Source organism: Gossypium raimondii, chromosome 11 (assembly GCF_025698545.1).
Source record: "Gossypium raimondii isolate GPD5lz chromosome 11, ASM2569854v1, whole genome shotgun sequence".
Classification (NCBI taxonomy): Eukaryota; Viridiplantae; Streptophyta; class Magnoliopsida; order Malvales; family Malvaceae; genus Gossypium; species Gossypium raimondii.
Genome location: NC_068575.1, coordinates 28,066,712 through 28,084,716, shown reverse-complemented (window position 1 = coordinate 28,084,716; position 18,005 = coordinate 28,066,712). Strand labels below are relative to the sequence as shown.

Here is an 18,005-nt window from a genome sequence, read left to right as displayed (position 1 = left end):
GAATTGAATTTAGGGGTGAGCAAAACTCGATTCGACTTGAAAAAATTGAAAAAAAAATTGAATTTCGAGTTAAACGAATCGAGTTATTAGAATCAACTCGAATTTTTTTTTCAAATTTTGAGTTCGAATCCAGTTGAGTTTTCGAATTCGAATAACTCGAATAATTCGAATAATTCGAATAATTCGAATATCAAACTATAACATTTTACATTTTTAACCCAAACTCTCAAATCTTTTTACTTTTCCCTCAAAACTTTTACTCCTTTCTACTTTCCCCCCAAAACTTTTACTCCCCTACCCTCTCAACCCTCCAATCTACCCAAAATCCATTTCCCACCAAAATTTTACTCTCCCATTTATTTTTTCTCAAAATTTTACTCCCCAAAACCCTCAAAATATTTTATTTTCCTCAAAATTTTACTCCTCCCACTTTTCCCTAAAACTTTTATTCCTTCCCATCTCACCTCTCATCTACCCCAAACCCTCCCCTCCAATTTTTTAATATTTTCCTCCAAAATTTTACTCCCCTATTTACTTTCCTCAAACTTTTATTCCCAAAACTTTTTATTTTCCCCTAAAATTTTACTTCTCACCCTTTACTCTCAAATAAAAAATTAAAATTATCCAAAAAAATTAAACATAAATAGTAATAATTTTATTTATATCTACTATTTATATTATTAAATTAAATTTCACATTTTATATTATTTATATTATTGAATTGTTTAGTCATATTGAATATTTATGTTAAAGTTGAATTATTAATTATGCCATAAAATATTCGTGTTAAAATTTTATATTGGTATCAATTTCACATTTTACTTTTAAAATAATTTTATTAAAAAATCATATTTTTACATTTAATATATTTTGTAATTCCAAAATACATAGTGACAAGAATCAAAATAATTGAAACAACTAAGCAAGCAAAGAAGCTAACCAGTATATAAAAAATTAATAAATAAATTATGAGGTGATGAAAGTTAATAAAAAATTTGATTAAGGTGGACAAATTTTATTACGATAGGTGATAGTGGTTACAAGGACCCAAAATTATTTTTTAAAATTTAACTCGAACAAATATATTCGATTCGATTCGATTCGAATTCTATCTCACTTGACTCGATTCGAGAAAACTTTAAAAAAGTTAGGGTGATAAAATGAGATTCGAAAACTCGATTAACTCGAAAATTTTCGATTTGATTCGATCGAATGCTCACCCCTAATTGAATTCACTTTATAAACATGAGGTTTTTGGACCTGTAACCCAAACATATAAATATATAAAGTTGGTAGGATATAAATGGGTATTTGTGCGAAAATAAAATGAGAAAAATGAAGTCATAAGATATAGATCACAACTTGTAGCACAAGGATTTTCGCAAAGGCCAAACATTGATTACGAAAAGACATATTCTCCTGTGGTGGATGTAATCACATTTAGATATTTTATTAGTCTGGAAGTATGTGAAAAAATTGACATGTGTCTAATGGATGTTATTACAGCCTATTTGTATGGTACATTTGATATGAAATTTATATCAAAATCCTTAAGTGATTTAAAATCCTATAAGGATTTAAAATCCCAAAAGGATATAGAGTTTCTTAGGAAAATTTCTCGATCAGATTAAAGAAAAGTTTATATGGATTAAAACAATCTAGACTTATGTGGTACAATCTTCTTAGTTAATATTTGTTAAAAGAAAGTTAATAAAACAATCCAATTTGTCCATGTGTCTTTATAAAAAGGTATGGAACAAGTTTTGTGATAATTGCTGTTTATGTTGATGATCTAAATATTATTGGAACTCCGAAAGAGGTTCAAAATGCAGTAAATTGTTTAAAGAAAGAATTTGAGATGAAAGGTCTTAAAAAAAATAAAGTTTTGTCTTGACCTACAGATCGAGCATTTAAAAGATGGAATTCTTGCCCAATAGCCAACTTATATGGAAAAGATCTTAAATAAATTTCACATGGATAAAGCGCATCCGTTGAGTGCCCCGATGGTTGTACGACCGTTAGTTGTGAATGAATACCAATTTCGCTCTTGTGAGAATGACCATGTTTTAACTCGGAGCTAGGTATAGTGATGGATCGAGTCAGGAGATAGTGGGGACTTTTTGAAATAGACTAAATAGGAATTTTTAGTATTGAATTAGGAAGTAATTAGAGCCTATAGAAAATTAGAAAATACTCTTTAGATAGGAAATATTGAAATAGAAGCATTGACAAAATTAAAGGCGTATAGAAATTATTGTGGCAAAAGTAGGAAATTAGAAAGGTATGAAAATATATGGAAAAAGTGGAAAAATAAGGAAGGACTAATAGGAACTGTTACCTAGTAAAAATATGATTCATACATTTTATGGAAATTAGTCAATGATATATTTTATGGATATAATTATTAGGGGTCAAAGTATAAAGATGTTAGGTTAGAGGACTAGTTAGCAAAGTAACCATTTTAATGAAAAATTGTGAGATTTTTTTTAAGAATGTGTAGAAGTTTTGGCTATCTGAGCAGTTGACTCCACGGGTGGAGACATAAATGTATTTATTGGAAGAATGATACATTGGACTGGACCCAAGATGAATTAATTCTGAATCTATTTGTGAAATAATTCACTTGTGACATTCATTGTGTGATTTACCGAAATCTTGAGTTAGTCACTGACTATGCGGATGTAACTCATGTGCTTTGATATAAGTGGAGGCTTATGCTCCAAAGATGATCGAGCCCATAGTCAGTATATTGGGTACATGACTTTTGTATGACATGGTTTTACTAGCGACAGTGGAATTCATAACTCGATTAAAGAGTTAAAATATCCTCTCATTGGCATTGTGTGGATTGATAAATATGGAACGTGGCCACAGGTTGCTTGTTCTCAAACAAGCAATTTATCATAGTCATTTGTTGACAGTGGTCATATTATTTATTATAAAGGCACAATGGTGATAATGAGATAAAGATTGTATTGAGTGAGCGGATTTAACTTAAAAGAATCAAGGATATCATATCAGGGTAAAAAAACACATGACGAGGTCATTGGACAAAGCAATTTGGTGAATTGCTTTCGTAAAGAGTATATAATCAGGAGTTTTCAATCAGGACACTTCTTGTAGATTGGCTCCATAATTAAGTAAATTGTAAATTATCAGAACAATACTTCTGGACATAATTGCAATTACTCGAGTCTATTTGTATAGGTCCTATTAGTCCCTCCGCTAGCTCAACAAAAAATTGATCGGACTACATTTGAATAAGAAGAAACTTCTAAAACTTTGGAAATAATTTAATTAAGTTGATTTATTCGATGTGAAATTAAATTAGGTGGTCGTGAGAATTGTTTAACTAGAAAATTTGATTAAAGAATTTTCTTAAAAAATTAATCTGGAAAATCTTAGTGATTTTTGGGAAGATTAATTTAGATCAAGTAAAATTAAATTAATGAAATTAATTTAGAAATAATATGATAGTTTTGAAAATTAATTTTCAAGTCAGATAATTGACCTAATGGGTAATTGAACTTGAAAATTGGACTTGAGATTGAAAATTAGGCTTGAGAACCCAAAACTGGGTCGATGGTACAATCAGTGGCTAGATCATACCGATCGGACTGTCACTCACCCGGACTGAACCGACTTGGGGTGCCGTGAGGGTGTCGCACTTGCGATGGCACCACCAGAAGACAGTGTCAAGGGCGACGATAGCAACATTTTGGTGGTTGACAAGTGGTCCTCCAGCGGTTAAGAAGTGGAGGAATCACACTCCTACTAGGACTCTGCTGGATAATTTGATTTAAATTAACTATTCCTAAAATAATATTATTTTAATAGATATAATATTAAATTTAGTTTAATACTTATCTTGATAGTATTTTATTAATTTAATATTAAAGCTATTATCTTAATATTAAATTAAGTTTAATATTTATCTTATAGATAAATATTCTATTAATTTAATAGATTTAATATTAAAATTAATCTAATATTTATCTTGATAAGTATTATATTAATTTAATATAAAAAGGTACAATTTTGATGAAATGTTTATTACTTTAGATATCACAACCAAGTTCTTATTTTTGGAAAAAAAATTAAAAAAATCTGATTTTTCCCTTAAACTTATTTTTCGTTGCGTTTTCCAAACCCGATTTTTCCAACAATTCAGAGTTAGGTTGTGCTCTACCTATAAGTATAAACAAATAATCAAATTAGATTTCTCTTCCTCTTGAATGGTTCGATTACATAGAAAGTGGCATTCTTTTAATCTTATACATATTTTGAGTTATTTATGAGAATGGATGTGATATTATATATTAGTTATATAATTGTTATTTTTTACCAAGGTTGTGTTTATTAGGAAATAGACCATGGACTATCATCTTCACGTAGGACTATTGTTTTAAATTCATAGAATTCTTGTGAGCTAGAAGCATACATAGGACTTAAATGTAATTTTTTGAAAAGGATCCCATGGCAAGGAGAAGATGGATCGATAGCGGTTGAAGACCCAATGTATGTCTTGTGGTGAAAAACTGTATAATTTTTGTTTTTCATTTATTTTCTAGAAATAGAACCATGGAAACCTTGGTCGATGATTTTATTTTAATTACTCATCTCCTTATATATATTTATTTTATAATTGTTTATGATATTTATATTATGTTATATTATAACTTTGATATATATGTATGAGATGATCCACAGCTAAACGTTTAAAAAATAAGAAGTGTGGTAATGAGAAAATACATGTGTTGTATTGTTCTATTTACTTTTTTAAGTTATTCGATTGTTGCAAGAAGTGTGGTAAAGAGAAGTTGCATGTCTAGGATTGGCTCTGACAAGGAAAGACTTGGCTTTTAAGTTGTCAAATTTGACTCACCTTGTAACGCCCCAAAAATTTAGGTTTTTTATTTGTTAAATTTTGTCAAGTTAAGTAATTTGCTTCAGTGGTTAAATGCTTTGGATGTGCAATTGAGGTCAAGGGTTTAAATCTCACTCTTGAAAATTTTTGTTATTTTTGTTTCTATTCCCATCTCTGTTCATTAGACTTAAATACCATCTTTGCTCAATTTATGATAGAATGAGCCTGTTGGTTCAGTGGTAAGGTGTTAGCTAGCCCTTTAGTCTTGTGTTCAAAACCTTGCATGAGCAAAATGACAATATTTTTTCTATTTCCTTAGTAGGTCGGCCATGAGGTGGTTGAGGTTGGGATTCAGTCTTTAGGTAATCTGATAAGATGTCAGGAAATTGGGATAGTTTTGATTTTATCTTTTATGGTATTTTTTATTTTATTTTTCAAAAAAAACCCCAAAATTTAAAATCTCTCCTCAACCACCGTCATTTTTTTCCACTACCTTCTTGGTCATTTCTTTGTTTTGTTTTTCCTATTTTTCTGTTTTAATTTTCCCCTTTCTTTTTCTTGTTTTCTTTGCAGTTTCTACCTTCTTCCTTCTCTACAATTTTCTTGTTGGCATTAAATTCTTTTCTCTCTTCCGTTCTATGTTTCGTCGGGCTGCTAATCTTTTAATGGTCTTTGCATAAGTGTTCTTTACTGAGTTCTTATAAGAGGATTTTGATGGACAAAATTGCTTTTATTTTTGTGGCGTAGTTTTGATATATGTGAACCTTTGTTAGGTGAGGATCTTGAGATTAACATTCCTCCGACGATTTAATTATGGTTTGGAGTTGCTGCTCATTTCAGGCATGTAATAGATAATTGGGCTTGTAGTTTGGTGTTGATTGGAATTTGTGTTGATTTAACGAATTAGTTTTGGGGGTAAATTGTTACTGCTTTGAGCATATCAATTGTCGATTTTAGATTCTGGTATTCACGTGGTTTGTTTCACATTAAAAAATACCCAAGTGTGTAACGAAAACCTGAAAAATTATGAACAATAGAAATTTAAAAAACTGGACTGTCGATGCCCAGACGGGCATGTGGGCCCAAATTCTGAAAATTTTCGCTAGGGCAGTATTTGGCGTATGAATCAAATGTAGCCCTATCATAGGGTTCGTATGGTATAAATTTGACTATGAATCATGTTTTTTGATGCTTTGTTACTATTAAATATGACTTATGAATTCATGGGTAATATGTTTTATGTGATAGCATGATCTGTTATATGCTAAAATATCATCTGGATCAGATGTGTAAAGCATGTATGTCATACATGTATCTATATTTGTTTAGTTTTGCATGGGCATTTGGGTGGGTTTGTAATTATGGAGGAAGTGTGGGCAGTTTAATTTATTTGCCGTATTTGGTGGCTCAGCCATGTATATCTTTTCTGGTAGATTACCACATCTTGCTCTTGCAGCTAGACTGCAAATATTCTGAAAAGTGACATACGATCACTTTGCGTTGTGTGGGGCTAGAAGGGTATTTAATACCCTAATTGGTGTGTAGGGATAGTCAGAGATGGTGTGTAGTGGATGGGGGTAGGATTTGAGTCTGTATCTGATATGCATCTGTTTTTGTATCTGATTATGAAATATGTCTGATTGGTATTTGAACGCATGTCTGGAATTGTATCTAATGAATTATGTGTATCTGTTGTATTAATTATAATTAGTTACACACTGATCTTGTAAGCTTACTCCGGTTTGTTTACTCTCAGGTAACCCACAGACATAGGACGGATCGGTGTGACGGGAGCTTGGTTAAAGATATTTAATTTTGTGATTCTTTTAACTTTGTTTACTTTGTTTTGGTGTTGTTGGACTGTTTTTGATTTGGACTTTATTTTCTATTTTGAACTGTTTTATCGTTTTTAAATTATAATAACTTTATCAGCAAAACGATGGATTTTCAATATCAAATCCCGTTTTCCAAAATTGAATTTAACTAAGAGTTTCGCTACAAACATAAGTGTTTTATAAATATAAATTTAATTGACAAATTTAATCAATTAAGAAAGGTATTTTTTAAAAATAAACTGGAATTGTATTTAACAAAAGTTAGTGTTATTTCTACAAGCCTCAAATGATTTCTGAATTTTCAAATTGAATCATAGTAACTTTCCAGATCTGGCTATAACCTCTAGGTCAGGTTTGAGGTGTTACACACCTTCTTTTCCTGAGATCCTACCAGGTGCATGGTTCACATTCACTTCTTCGTTTATTCCTTGAGGAGAAAAACTGTGGAGAATTAAAATTATTTGTTTTTATGATCGATTGATTCTTGTAAATAATTGAATGTGAATATTATAAAATTGTCATGGCATGCCATGCTTATATTGGAAACATGTCATATAGGTTAGGTAAGAATGCCACTATGACTATTGTATGATTATTCGTGAAATCTAGGATAAAAACCTTGCATGTTTTTAAAATATTGAGTGGGAGAAGGTTACCTCCATTGATGGTCCCTAAGTGATAGCATGATAAAGTTTTGAGTTAATGATGGGTGTTGAGTAAATAGTTACACCCTAATATAGTCTCTTATTTAATAGTTTTCTATGAAAAATATTTAAGCTAGAGATGATAGCCAAACGTTAAATGGTCGTTGATTTGTGTGGAGTCTTGAGAATTAAGATTCACGAACTGATTGAATGTAATCAATGTTCTTGCTAGTTAATCATGGACCCCAAGGTGACATGATTGATGGGTGTGAGAATGATCGTAGCAACGAAAAAAATGTTTTTCAAGGTTTTAATGTAAGACACATGTATCATACTGCATTCTTGATATGTTGCTGAAATGAAAATATTTTCTTAATACAAAGATAGTAATTAGTGAATCTTTATTGTTTTTTAGTTCAAATATGTCTCTTATTCCTCCTATTAGCATTATTACTGAGAATAAATTGAATGGGGATAGCTTTCGAGAATGGAAACGGAACTTGCTAATAGTTCTCAACTGTAAGAAACACAAATTCGTCATTGACGAACCTTGCCCACCTGAAGCTCAGCCTAAAGCAAGAAATTGCTGGAGAGATTCTGACTTGATTGCTCGATGTTATATGTTAGCGAGCATGAGTAGTGTGTTGCAAAAGCAACATGAGAATTTTCATACTGCCAAAGAGATCATGAAAAAATTAGAGGATATGCTTGGAAGCCAAGTCACATTGGCTCAACAATCTGCTATTACAAATTTGATGAACTCCGAGTAGCAACTCGACTAGCCAATCAAAAAGCTTATGCTTAAGCTTATGAAATTCTTTGCGGAAGAGAAGGACAATGGGGTTGAACTAGACGTGAACACTCAGATTGAAATAGTGTTCTAATCCTTGACCAAGGAGTTTGTTAGCTAAAGGGCCGCGTACAACTTTGGGAACAAGACGCTTACCTTGACTTAGCTTATGAAGGAATTACAATCCTATGAGTTGAACTTGAATGGTGGTAAGTCGGTTAAGGAGAAACTTGAGGCAAACTTAGTTGTGTGCTTCTCGTCTTCTAAGGGGAAGTAAAAAGCTAAGGGAAACAAGACCCTGACTAAGTCTTCGATTCCACCTCGTTTGAATAGGAATAAGAATAAAAAGTCAAAAGATCATAAAAAGATCAAATGTTTCTTCCATAACAGGAAAGGGTACTTCAGCTCAAATTATAAGGAGTATTTGGATTATCTAGCCAAAAAAGGAGAAGACGTGGAACTTATTGTGGTTGAAGCTTTCTTAATGGAAGAATCAATTAAAAACTAGGTTATTAATTCTGAAGCCATTAACCATGTGTGTGCTTCTTTACAAGGGTTTCGCAAAATGAGAAGTTTGCGCGACAGGAGCCTTTTGTTGCAGACTAGAAATGGGAGCTATGTTTCAGTCAAAGCAGTGGGAGTTCAACTTTCGGCTCATCAAGGTTTTGGTCCTCTGTCTTGACCTCATCGTCCTCCTTTTTAGTAGGCTTTTCCGAGTTTACTAGTGTTTTACTCAAATAAAGTGTGATCACATTTACATGCCCTTTTCCGTCCTTTCGGGGATTGTTTTCCTCATGGCAATTCCGCCACTACAAGTGGATTGTTTACATTCACTAATGGGCTTGCCTTAAAATTCTCTCTAGTTCAGGATCTGGCTCGATTGGAAGGGTTCCTTTTCGAGTCATACATTGAAATAAAAAAGAAGTTAAAATAAATTAAAATTCAAATATAGTAAAAATCAAATACAAATAAAAATCTGTATCTATAATTATAAAATTTCCTATTTTTTCTATCAAATGTAGAAAATTTAATTGAAGTCTAATGTCAAAACTTCCCTGGTGCCAACAACTTGGCTGTCACTAGGCGTGCAAACGTTTGAATTGGAAATTCTGCAACAAAAAGATATAAAATTAACCAACAGTGTCCGTAAATATATGATTCAAATTTTAATATAGATTAATTTTACAACAAAACACGTTGGGAAGCATTCCGAGGATTGTACCCAAGGGAAGTTTAATTAAACCTAAAATAATTCTCTACACTAATAAATCTAAATAATATCGATTTAAATTTATATTAAAAAAATTAAATTAACATCAATTAATCGAATTAACCTAAAAGTTATTTAAATTAAAATCAACCAATTACCAATTGAAATAAATCCAATACAATAAGTAGGAGATCAACTCACTTTAGTGATTGTAATTAACTTCAGAACTTGGATTTTATTAAGTTAGCTATTAATTAACTAGTTATTACCTCTCGGCCTGTAACTATTTAAATAATCGACCAATGCACGCTTACCTCTAAGCATCACTTTCTTGACCGAGATAAATTATGAGGTACTCAGTAAACTTATCTCTCGATCTCATTTATCCTAAATTACTTCCTAAGGGCGTGGGTTTAATAGCACATAATTTAAGCCAACTAACTCGGATTTCAACCATCGTTCATTCCTTAATTATTCACACATTTGTTCGTTAATCTCCCTAAGGAAATTAGCTACTCATGGATCTAAATACAAGAATTCCTATACTCATATATAACATGCAAAGGAACAAATTAAATAAAAGTAAGGAGTAGAGAAATAAGTTCATTTTTTATATCGATTTGAACTCGAGAGCGAAATATACTTTAACAGTTGCACAGGTCACCTCGATTGCAATTGGAATCAACACCGAAATAATGAAAAACTATTATATTAAAGCCTTGAATTGAAATCGAATCCAAGTTTAAATAAGAACAAAAGTATAAAAAGGACTAAATTGAAAAAAATAAAAACTAAACTAAAAACCCTAAAATACTAAAATAACTCACTTGGCCAAGTCTCCTCAAATGAGACTTAACATGCCTATTTATAGAGTTTATGCTTAGACCTAATTAGGGTTGCTAAAGAGCCCAAAAATTTGATTAAGGTACATTGTGCGGACTAAAATACCCTTAACTAAAATTTTTGTTCATAACTTGGTGTCGCGACACTGCCCCTGAAATTCTGGGTATTTTGGCTTCAAAGTTTGATGTTGAGAAACCACTTCGCGGTGTCACGACGCTGCTGTTGTCCCTCATCTTCTGAGCCTAAAAACAGTGTCCTACACACTAGATAGAGTTGTTATATCATCCCTAAGCCCACAGTGGCCCATTAGGGCATTACATAACTCAAAATTGCATAAAAGCGCTTATTTTGCATAATTTAAACACAAAACAATAAAAACTGCAAATGAAATAAAAACATATAAAAATTCTATAAAAAAAGCTCGTTAAGTGTTGGAAAGCCCTTAATTTGCCACAACGAACTGTGGCAGATCATAGCTTCGAGAGGAAGTGTCCCCCAAGGATGAGAATCGCAAGCCATAACATCCTTAGATGAATCTTGTAAGGGGAGATCCATCTGAGAATTATCAACGGAGGGTTCCCAAATGAAAATCCCACCAGCACTATGTTGTGTAGGTACCCATTCTAGGGCAACCACCTTTTGTCATTTATACTGATGGGAAACTTCTTCATTTTGCCTCTTTGATCTGGATACTTAAGCCCTCTACTGCTCATCTCTATTACACGGGGCAAGGTTTGCAAAACCACAAGAGAGAAAATAGATAGGTGATCACATAAGTCATCAAGAGAAAGAGAAAACAACACATACCCCTCCAAGATCTAGCTGCAAGCACATCATACTCGCTTGAAGTGATGCTAACAGTAAGAGAAGAAATATGTTGCTCCAAGTCTGGTATCAATATGGGCACCACGTGCGGAGACCTAAGAGGAATTTTCCATTTTTTATCCTAAAACCCCATGTAATTCGAGAAAAATTTTAAAGGCTTCAGACGCAAACCCCAAAGATATTTGTTGACAGTATCCTTCAAGTCATACAACTTGGATTGTTTACATTGCATCAATTACTTAACATCCCTTAAGCCATATAATAAATTTGGAGCGGTGTACCCTATAGCCCTCTTATCACAAAGCCAATAGCGAAACACCTTATGAAGGGAGGTATCGTGAGGAATAACCAAGGTGCCATTATGATTTGAAAGATTATAGGCATTCTCCCGTCAGGAATGTGCTTTAGTCAAGGATGATGAAGATAAGAGGAGGGCATAGGTATTTTCCATTCAATGGGGGATCCAAAAGACTCCCCCAACTTTAACTTTACCAAAATATACTTCTCAGGGTCTAGCTTCAACCTTCCCACTCCTCTATAAATGAGCTGTTTAGTCTCCTCCCTTGTAACCACAAGGTACACCCCCTTATAGTCTTCCTTCCCCTGAAAGGTATGTTGGAAAAATCTGGTTTAGAAAAATGGTTTTCAGTCATAGCGAAAAATTAGAATTTTGAAAATCAAGTCGGTTTGTGATATTTATTGCAATAAACATTTCTCAAAAAGTATTTATTCTTTCAGTGAAATGGGTCTTAGACTTTACTAACTATAAAACAAATGACCTTCTTCGTTATTCTCTTACCAAGAATTGCTTCAAACATAAGCTTTAACAGTCATGAACCAAACACAGAACTAGAAATGATTTATTACTTTCATAAAGAAAGTAATTTTCTCTTAATAGAAATTGGTAGAATTGAAACACCCAAAAATAGAATTTAATCTTAGAAAACAAAGTCTTATTACTTTCGGAAGAATTAAAATATATCAAACTTATATAAAACTTGTGTAAATAGCTCTACTAGTGTTAACTATTTATAAAGAGAGATAGGAGAATCCTAGTTGAATTAGTAAAAAATATTATTTAATTAATAGAAAACAATATTCTACTCTTATGATGAGGGAATGCCTATAATCTTTATAAATTAAGATTTTTTTATTTTCTATTAATTTTATAGGAATTTAATCTAATCTAATTAATTAGACAATATTCTACTCTTAGAAAATAAAAAAATATTATTTAATTAATAGAAAACACTATAGTAAATAATACTAGGGTTGTCGCCCTTCTCTCTTATGATGACGGAATTTGGGCCTTTCTTGTACTGGGTCCAATTATATGTGCTTCTTGTATTTTTAACCCAACACTTTATAATTTAATCTAACCCAATAAATGTTTTTTATTTTCTAAAATAAATAAATATTAATTAATTAATTAATTAGATAAATTATTAATTTTCCAATTAAAGATTTTCTCAACCAATTCTAACCCCATTAAAGTCATGCCAACTTTATCATAAAAGAATCTATGAGAAAATATATATAAGTTTCATATTCAACATATTCACAATGACAAATTAATTTAATTCTATTTTCCAACCTCAATTATTTAATTAAATAACAATATGAAAAACTTAAATTAATTCTCAAGTTATTTCTATACTTAGTGAGAAAATATGATCATTTGTGAATATAACTCATTTCTTTAACCTCATCATTTCCATCTATTTCTGTTTACTTGGTTCTACATGCAATTCATTTCTGGTTCCAATAAGCTTGCGGAGGGACTGATTGGACATAAGTAATTAGGGCTCAAATAGTTTAAAATTAATTTCTAGCTTTTTGCCTATTAATTATAAACTTATTTAGTTATGAAGTCATTCCACTATAGTATTGTGATTAAGCTCTCCCCAATTCCATACCATTACGAAAGCTACTTAATCAATTCTCGTTCAATGACCTTGTCATCAATGTATTACCCTCACAAGATATCTTTAATCTTTTTGGGATAAATTCATTCTTCCAATATGATCCAATTTTATCTCATGGTAACTATTACATCTTCTTTAATGAAAAGTCAATTACTATCAAATAGTAATTAAGTCTTTTATCACAAAGACAAACAACTCATGAATACGTTTACTTTTCATCTATCATGTAATTTCGATGAGAGGGTATCATTTACCCATTAGTTGGGCTATGAATTCCACTATTATGAATGATGCTACATACTGCAGAAGTCGTATACCTAATGCACTAGCTTTCAGTTCCTTATCTATTTTAACTCAATATTTTACTTACATCAAAGTATATAAGTCACAAATACATAGTCCATCATTCACTCAAGATTAAGGTATGTCAAACTATGAACATCATAAGTGAACAAAACCATAAAAGGGTCTAAGATCTTCTATTTGGGTATTTTTTGATATATTGTCAGTCCAGTCAGTCACATCTATGTCTTTATTTTTTGGGAGTCATCTGCTCAATGCCCAAGACAAAGCATTTCCCCAATTGAATTTGATAGACGACATATTAGTCTTTCAATTAATTTGCTCAATTTTGATTAGACTAAGGACATGTTTACGTCTACTAATACAAGATGTCTTTTCGTATTACGATAAGACCACTTAATACCTCTTAGTATTAGTTAAACATTAGATAATTAGTGAGCCAATATTTGCTTCCATTTTGCTTTGCATGCAAAAACATTAAGATATACAAAGGGTATTAATATAATTTATGGATATAATGAAACCAGTTTGTTCAAAAAAAACACAAGTATACAACGATGATAATACTACACTTAGGACATCAGATCCAACAGGGTGTACATATATTGGAACAATAGCATGGAAGGCCATATCCCCCTATATCCACATTTGATCATAAAACCAATTATTAACCACTAGGAGTTCCTAACCAACTGCTCGGGTGCTAAACAGTAGGAATTCAACAAATCCATGACAAATTGGTGAGGCGACAAGTGACACCATGCCTCTATCACGAAGAATGAAAGGTAGAATCCCGGTCTCCCCTGCCAAAATGTGGCCCAAAAATAAAACTCAAACTATGCTTCCTCACAGGAACACTAAATTAATACTTAGGAAGCCTTATTAGAAAGCCCTTACATCTTCGCGTCATTCACATCTTTTGTTTTGTTTTCATGCACTTACACTCGACAACTACCACCAGCTCATCAAAGTCCCTTATATGTTCTAGGATTTGCCCCTTTTAGCTTTCAATCATTAGAGGCCTCCTGGAATCGACTGAAGTCAACCTATTATCCGATGTTGTTGTCCTATTATTAATAGAAAAAGACCTATCTCTACCTCTTTGTGACTAAGATATGTAATTCCTTCATCCTCTATTGCATGTTTAACCATTTTCTGAGTATGATTGAGAAAAAAATGAGTAAAAAGAGAAAATTTGAAATACTTTTGAATTAAACAAGAATCTCGAGCAAAAATTGTGAAACATGTAAGTAGCTTTATGGAAAGTAGAAAGACAATTTATAAAGTTATCAACTATTCTTCATAAATGTGTTGCTTTGAGGACTTAAAGTCATGACCAATAATATCTGGCCACCTAAACAATGTCAAGTGCTCATCATCATGACCACTACTCCCTAGAAGAATGTCATATTTATGAAAAAAATTTTAACTACGCTTCACCTTCTCTGGCTAGATAAGCTTTTGAGGATCCTCGAAGCATGCCTCAGGGAAGGTCATTTTATGATCTCCCACTGAATTGGGGGGTCTTGTAATATCCCTCCACTAAGAAGACACATGTCAGGCCCAAAAGGTATTGTTGACTCTGCATTGAATTAATGAGCATGAACGCCTGTCCCACTCCAGACGAGACCTACCATTCGGGCTTAAAGGAGAATAATATCCTAATGTAAAAACACTTCTAATATAATAATGAGGCTATTTAGGCTTAACTACCTCATATTGATAGAGTCCCATGATACATGTATATGATTATCCATTACGCATTTAATAGGATTGAACACCTATCTGGCCATATCATGCCAGTGGACAAGGAAATCTTTCCTATAAATACTGTAGAAACTATGAATAGAGGATCAATCTTTTAGCACCTTAACACAAATTTTAGCATTTCCCCTTTTAATCAGCATGTCCTCTTGTCCTTGTTCCTACTCTCGGCCTCTACAAGTGAACTAGCCTCCATTGCACCACCTTAACCACCTCTTTGTTCCTCCGTATTATTGTTGTGTGTAAAATTGTATTGCAAATGTGCAAGTGTACATGTTGATTCAATTAATATAACGATAAGTGAAAATCGCCTCCATAGGGATCAGAAGTTGATTTGAATTGGTAAGTATATTGAAGATTTAACAAATAGAGCTGTGCAAAATAAACAAAGTATAACTTGGTGAAGGGAATTAATGAATGAACTAATAATATCAATTATAACTAAAAATGACCAAAAAATATAAATGTTGTGGCAATTCACAAGGAACAAGTTGAGAGTATTTTTGCTGTTGAATGATAAAGGTTGGAATTACTCAGGGAATATTTTCATAACATAATAATGCCATGAAAAAGTTGTGACTAAACTACTGCCCAGAGATGTACTACTGCATCCTACTTCTTTCGAGAGTTAAACTTTAATTATTATTCGGAGTTTGTGTATGTCTACAAGACTCACGAATGATAACTCAACTACATTCTACACCTGTACAGATCACATCTTCTATGTCTAGAGTGTTGCGAATATTCGTTCGAGTACTCGCCTGTATCAAACGATTACTAATTTGATGTATTTAATTCTTTTAGATTCAAATTCATCTAAGATCATAACACACAGTCAACTATGTCTAGAGCTTGCAAGCATGCATTCCAAATAAACAAGAATATAATGAAACAATAATCTTAATCAAAATCATATTATTGGAATTACAACTAATTTAATATTCATCCAAATAATTCCAACCCAAAGATAATTAGCTCATGGGTTGGGCAATGAAATCAAAAATTAAATCAGTTAGAAAAATCTCAAGTTTTACGAATCATAGATTCAAAAGTAAAAAAATAAAACAAAGGCAGAACTGCAGGAAGTTCTTGCTGCACTCCAACTTCTTATCAAGATTCTACGCAGAACTATAACACCCCTAGTCCATCTCCGTCGCTGAATTAGGATTACGGAGTGTTACTAAACAATCAGAACATTTAAACATTATATCATATAATATTATAATCATCTCATAAACCATTCATTCTCAAGCACAACGTCCCTAAATCAAGCCCTCGAGGCTCTAAAAATATCTTAGAAACAATTTGGGACCAATTTGAAATAGTTTAGAAAGCTTAAGAAAAAGATGCAAAAGTTGCCAAACAGGGGTCACATGGCTGAGACAGAAGCCGGTGTCTCAGGCCGTGTAACAATTGAACTAGGGACACATGGCCATGTCCCAACCCATGTCCTCACTCGTGTAACTCTCTGAGTAGTGTCACACGGCCATGTCACACGCCTGTGTGCTAGGCCATGTAACTCACTGACTTGCACCCTAGCGAACTCATCAGATGACACACGGCCGTGTCTCCAGGCCGTGTGTCTTACACGGCTGAGTCACACGCCCGTTGGTCAGGCCGTGTGGACCCGAAATGAACCTTAAACAACAAGTTTACCAATTCATGCTTACTTGGACTCTAAGTAATTCTACTAGGCATAAGACTTGTTGAAAGTGACATTAAACAAGCTAAAAACATGCTAAATCAACCATACTAAGTGCCTAACCAATGTATCCTCATTGATACCACAAGTATATACAATTTTACAACAAAAAGAACTATCATTCAATGTTAAATCACACCATCTAACATTCAACCAATATGTCAAACATAGACACCTCATTCACAACATTCCAATCACACTTACCATGAACTTGCACTTAAACATCTTACCTCATTCACATATATCATATAAGTTGATTATTTACACTTAAGATCATAATTAACATTTTACATATCAAAACAATAGTAATGACATACATGCCATATAATCCAAAATGAACATTCTAAAAACTACCGAAAATGAGTGGATAGTGTGACTTGAGTGCCGATCCAATCGTCCAACCTTCAAAGTATCTACATGAATAGAAAATAACACAAGTAATCTCATTGAAGCTTAGTAAGTTCGACGTACTAAAACGATAAATCTTACCGAAGTAAGTACAAAAAATCAAATAAGAATATTACAACCATATGTGTTCCATGTCATGCACAATCTTAAGCGGTGAATTGTAAAATTCAATTCAGAACTCAATACATGACAAAACCATCAAAATCACTAACAGGTTACCTTACCGAGATTTACAATCTGATGAACGACTTATAGATATGAGTACATTGATATTCCAACCGAAACACACTAGATGCTTATAAGAGCTAATCCCACTGAAACACATCAGATGCTCATAAGAGTCGGTCCATTTGATAACACACCAATGGCTCCGAAGAGCTAGTCCAACTAAAATCAGACCAAAACAGAGAGTATAACACAAGGGTTCACAAAAAATGCTGAAACTTGGTCTACTCAGGAAATAGATATATATATCAATCCACAATAATCTCCACTCCAATCCCCTATTACACACCATATCTCAATTGTACTCTATCCAGCGTTCAATCCGATCTAAATATTGAAATTCAATAACATTTCTCAATCTATAAACAAATATATCTACTATACCATTTTATATCATCGAACATTTCATATAGACGCTAAATTTTAAACCGTACGAACTTACATGGACTGAATTGTAGTAGTTGTAGAAGTTTAGGGACTAATCCGCGATTTTTCCTTTTCCATGAATATCAATACGGTCTTGATATAAAATGTAAAATTTCTCAATTATTAGCTTAAATTTCACCTTCCAATTCACTTTACATTTTATACCCTTTTATTTTTGAATTTACACAATTACCCCTAACTTTTATAACTTTTACAATTTAGTCCTTTAACCCAAATA

At 32.5% G+C, this 18,005-nt stretch overlaps 1 protein-coding gene across 1 annotated transcript; it reads left to right on the top strand.

Annotated features, from left to right (window-relative positions):
- Positions 1–7,768: 7,768 nt before the first annotated feature.
- LOC105801130 (uncharacterized) lies at positions 7,769–8,116 on the top strand. The gene has a single exon (XM_012632464.1). The coding sequence runs from the start codon at positions 7,769–7,771 to the stop codon at positions 8,114–8,116; it is 348 nt and encodes a 115-aa protein (XP_012487918.1).
- Positions 8,117–18,005: the final 9,889 nt, after the last annotated feature.

Bases quoted from the DNA above. Each gene is read 5' to 3' on its own strand.
- LOC105801130 (XM_012632464.1), top strand. From the start codon at position 7,769: ATGTCTCTTATTCCTCCTATTAGCATTATTACTGAGAATAAATTGAAT.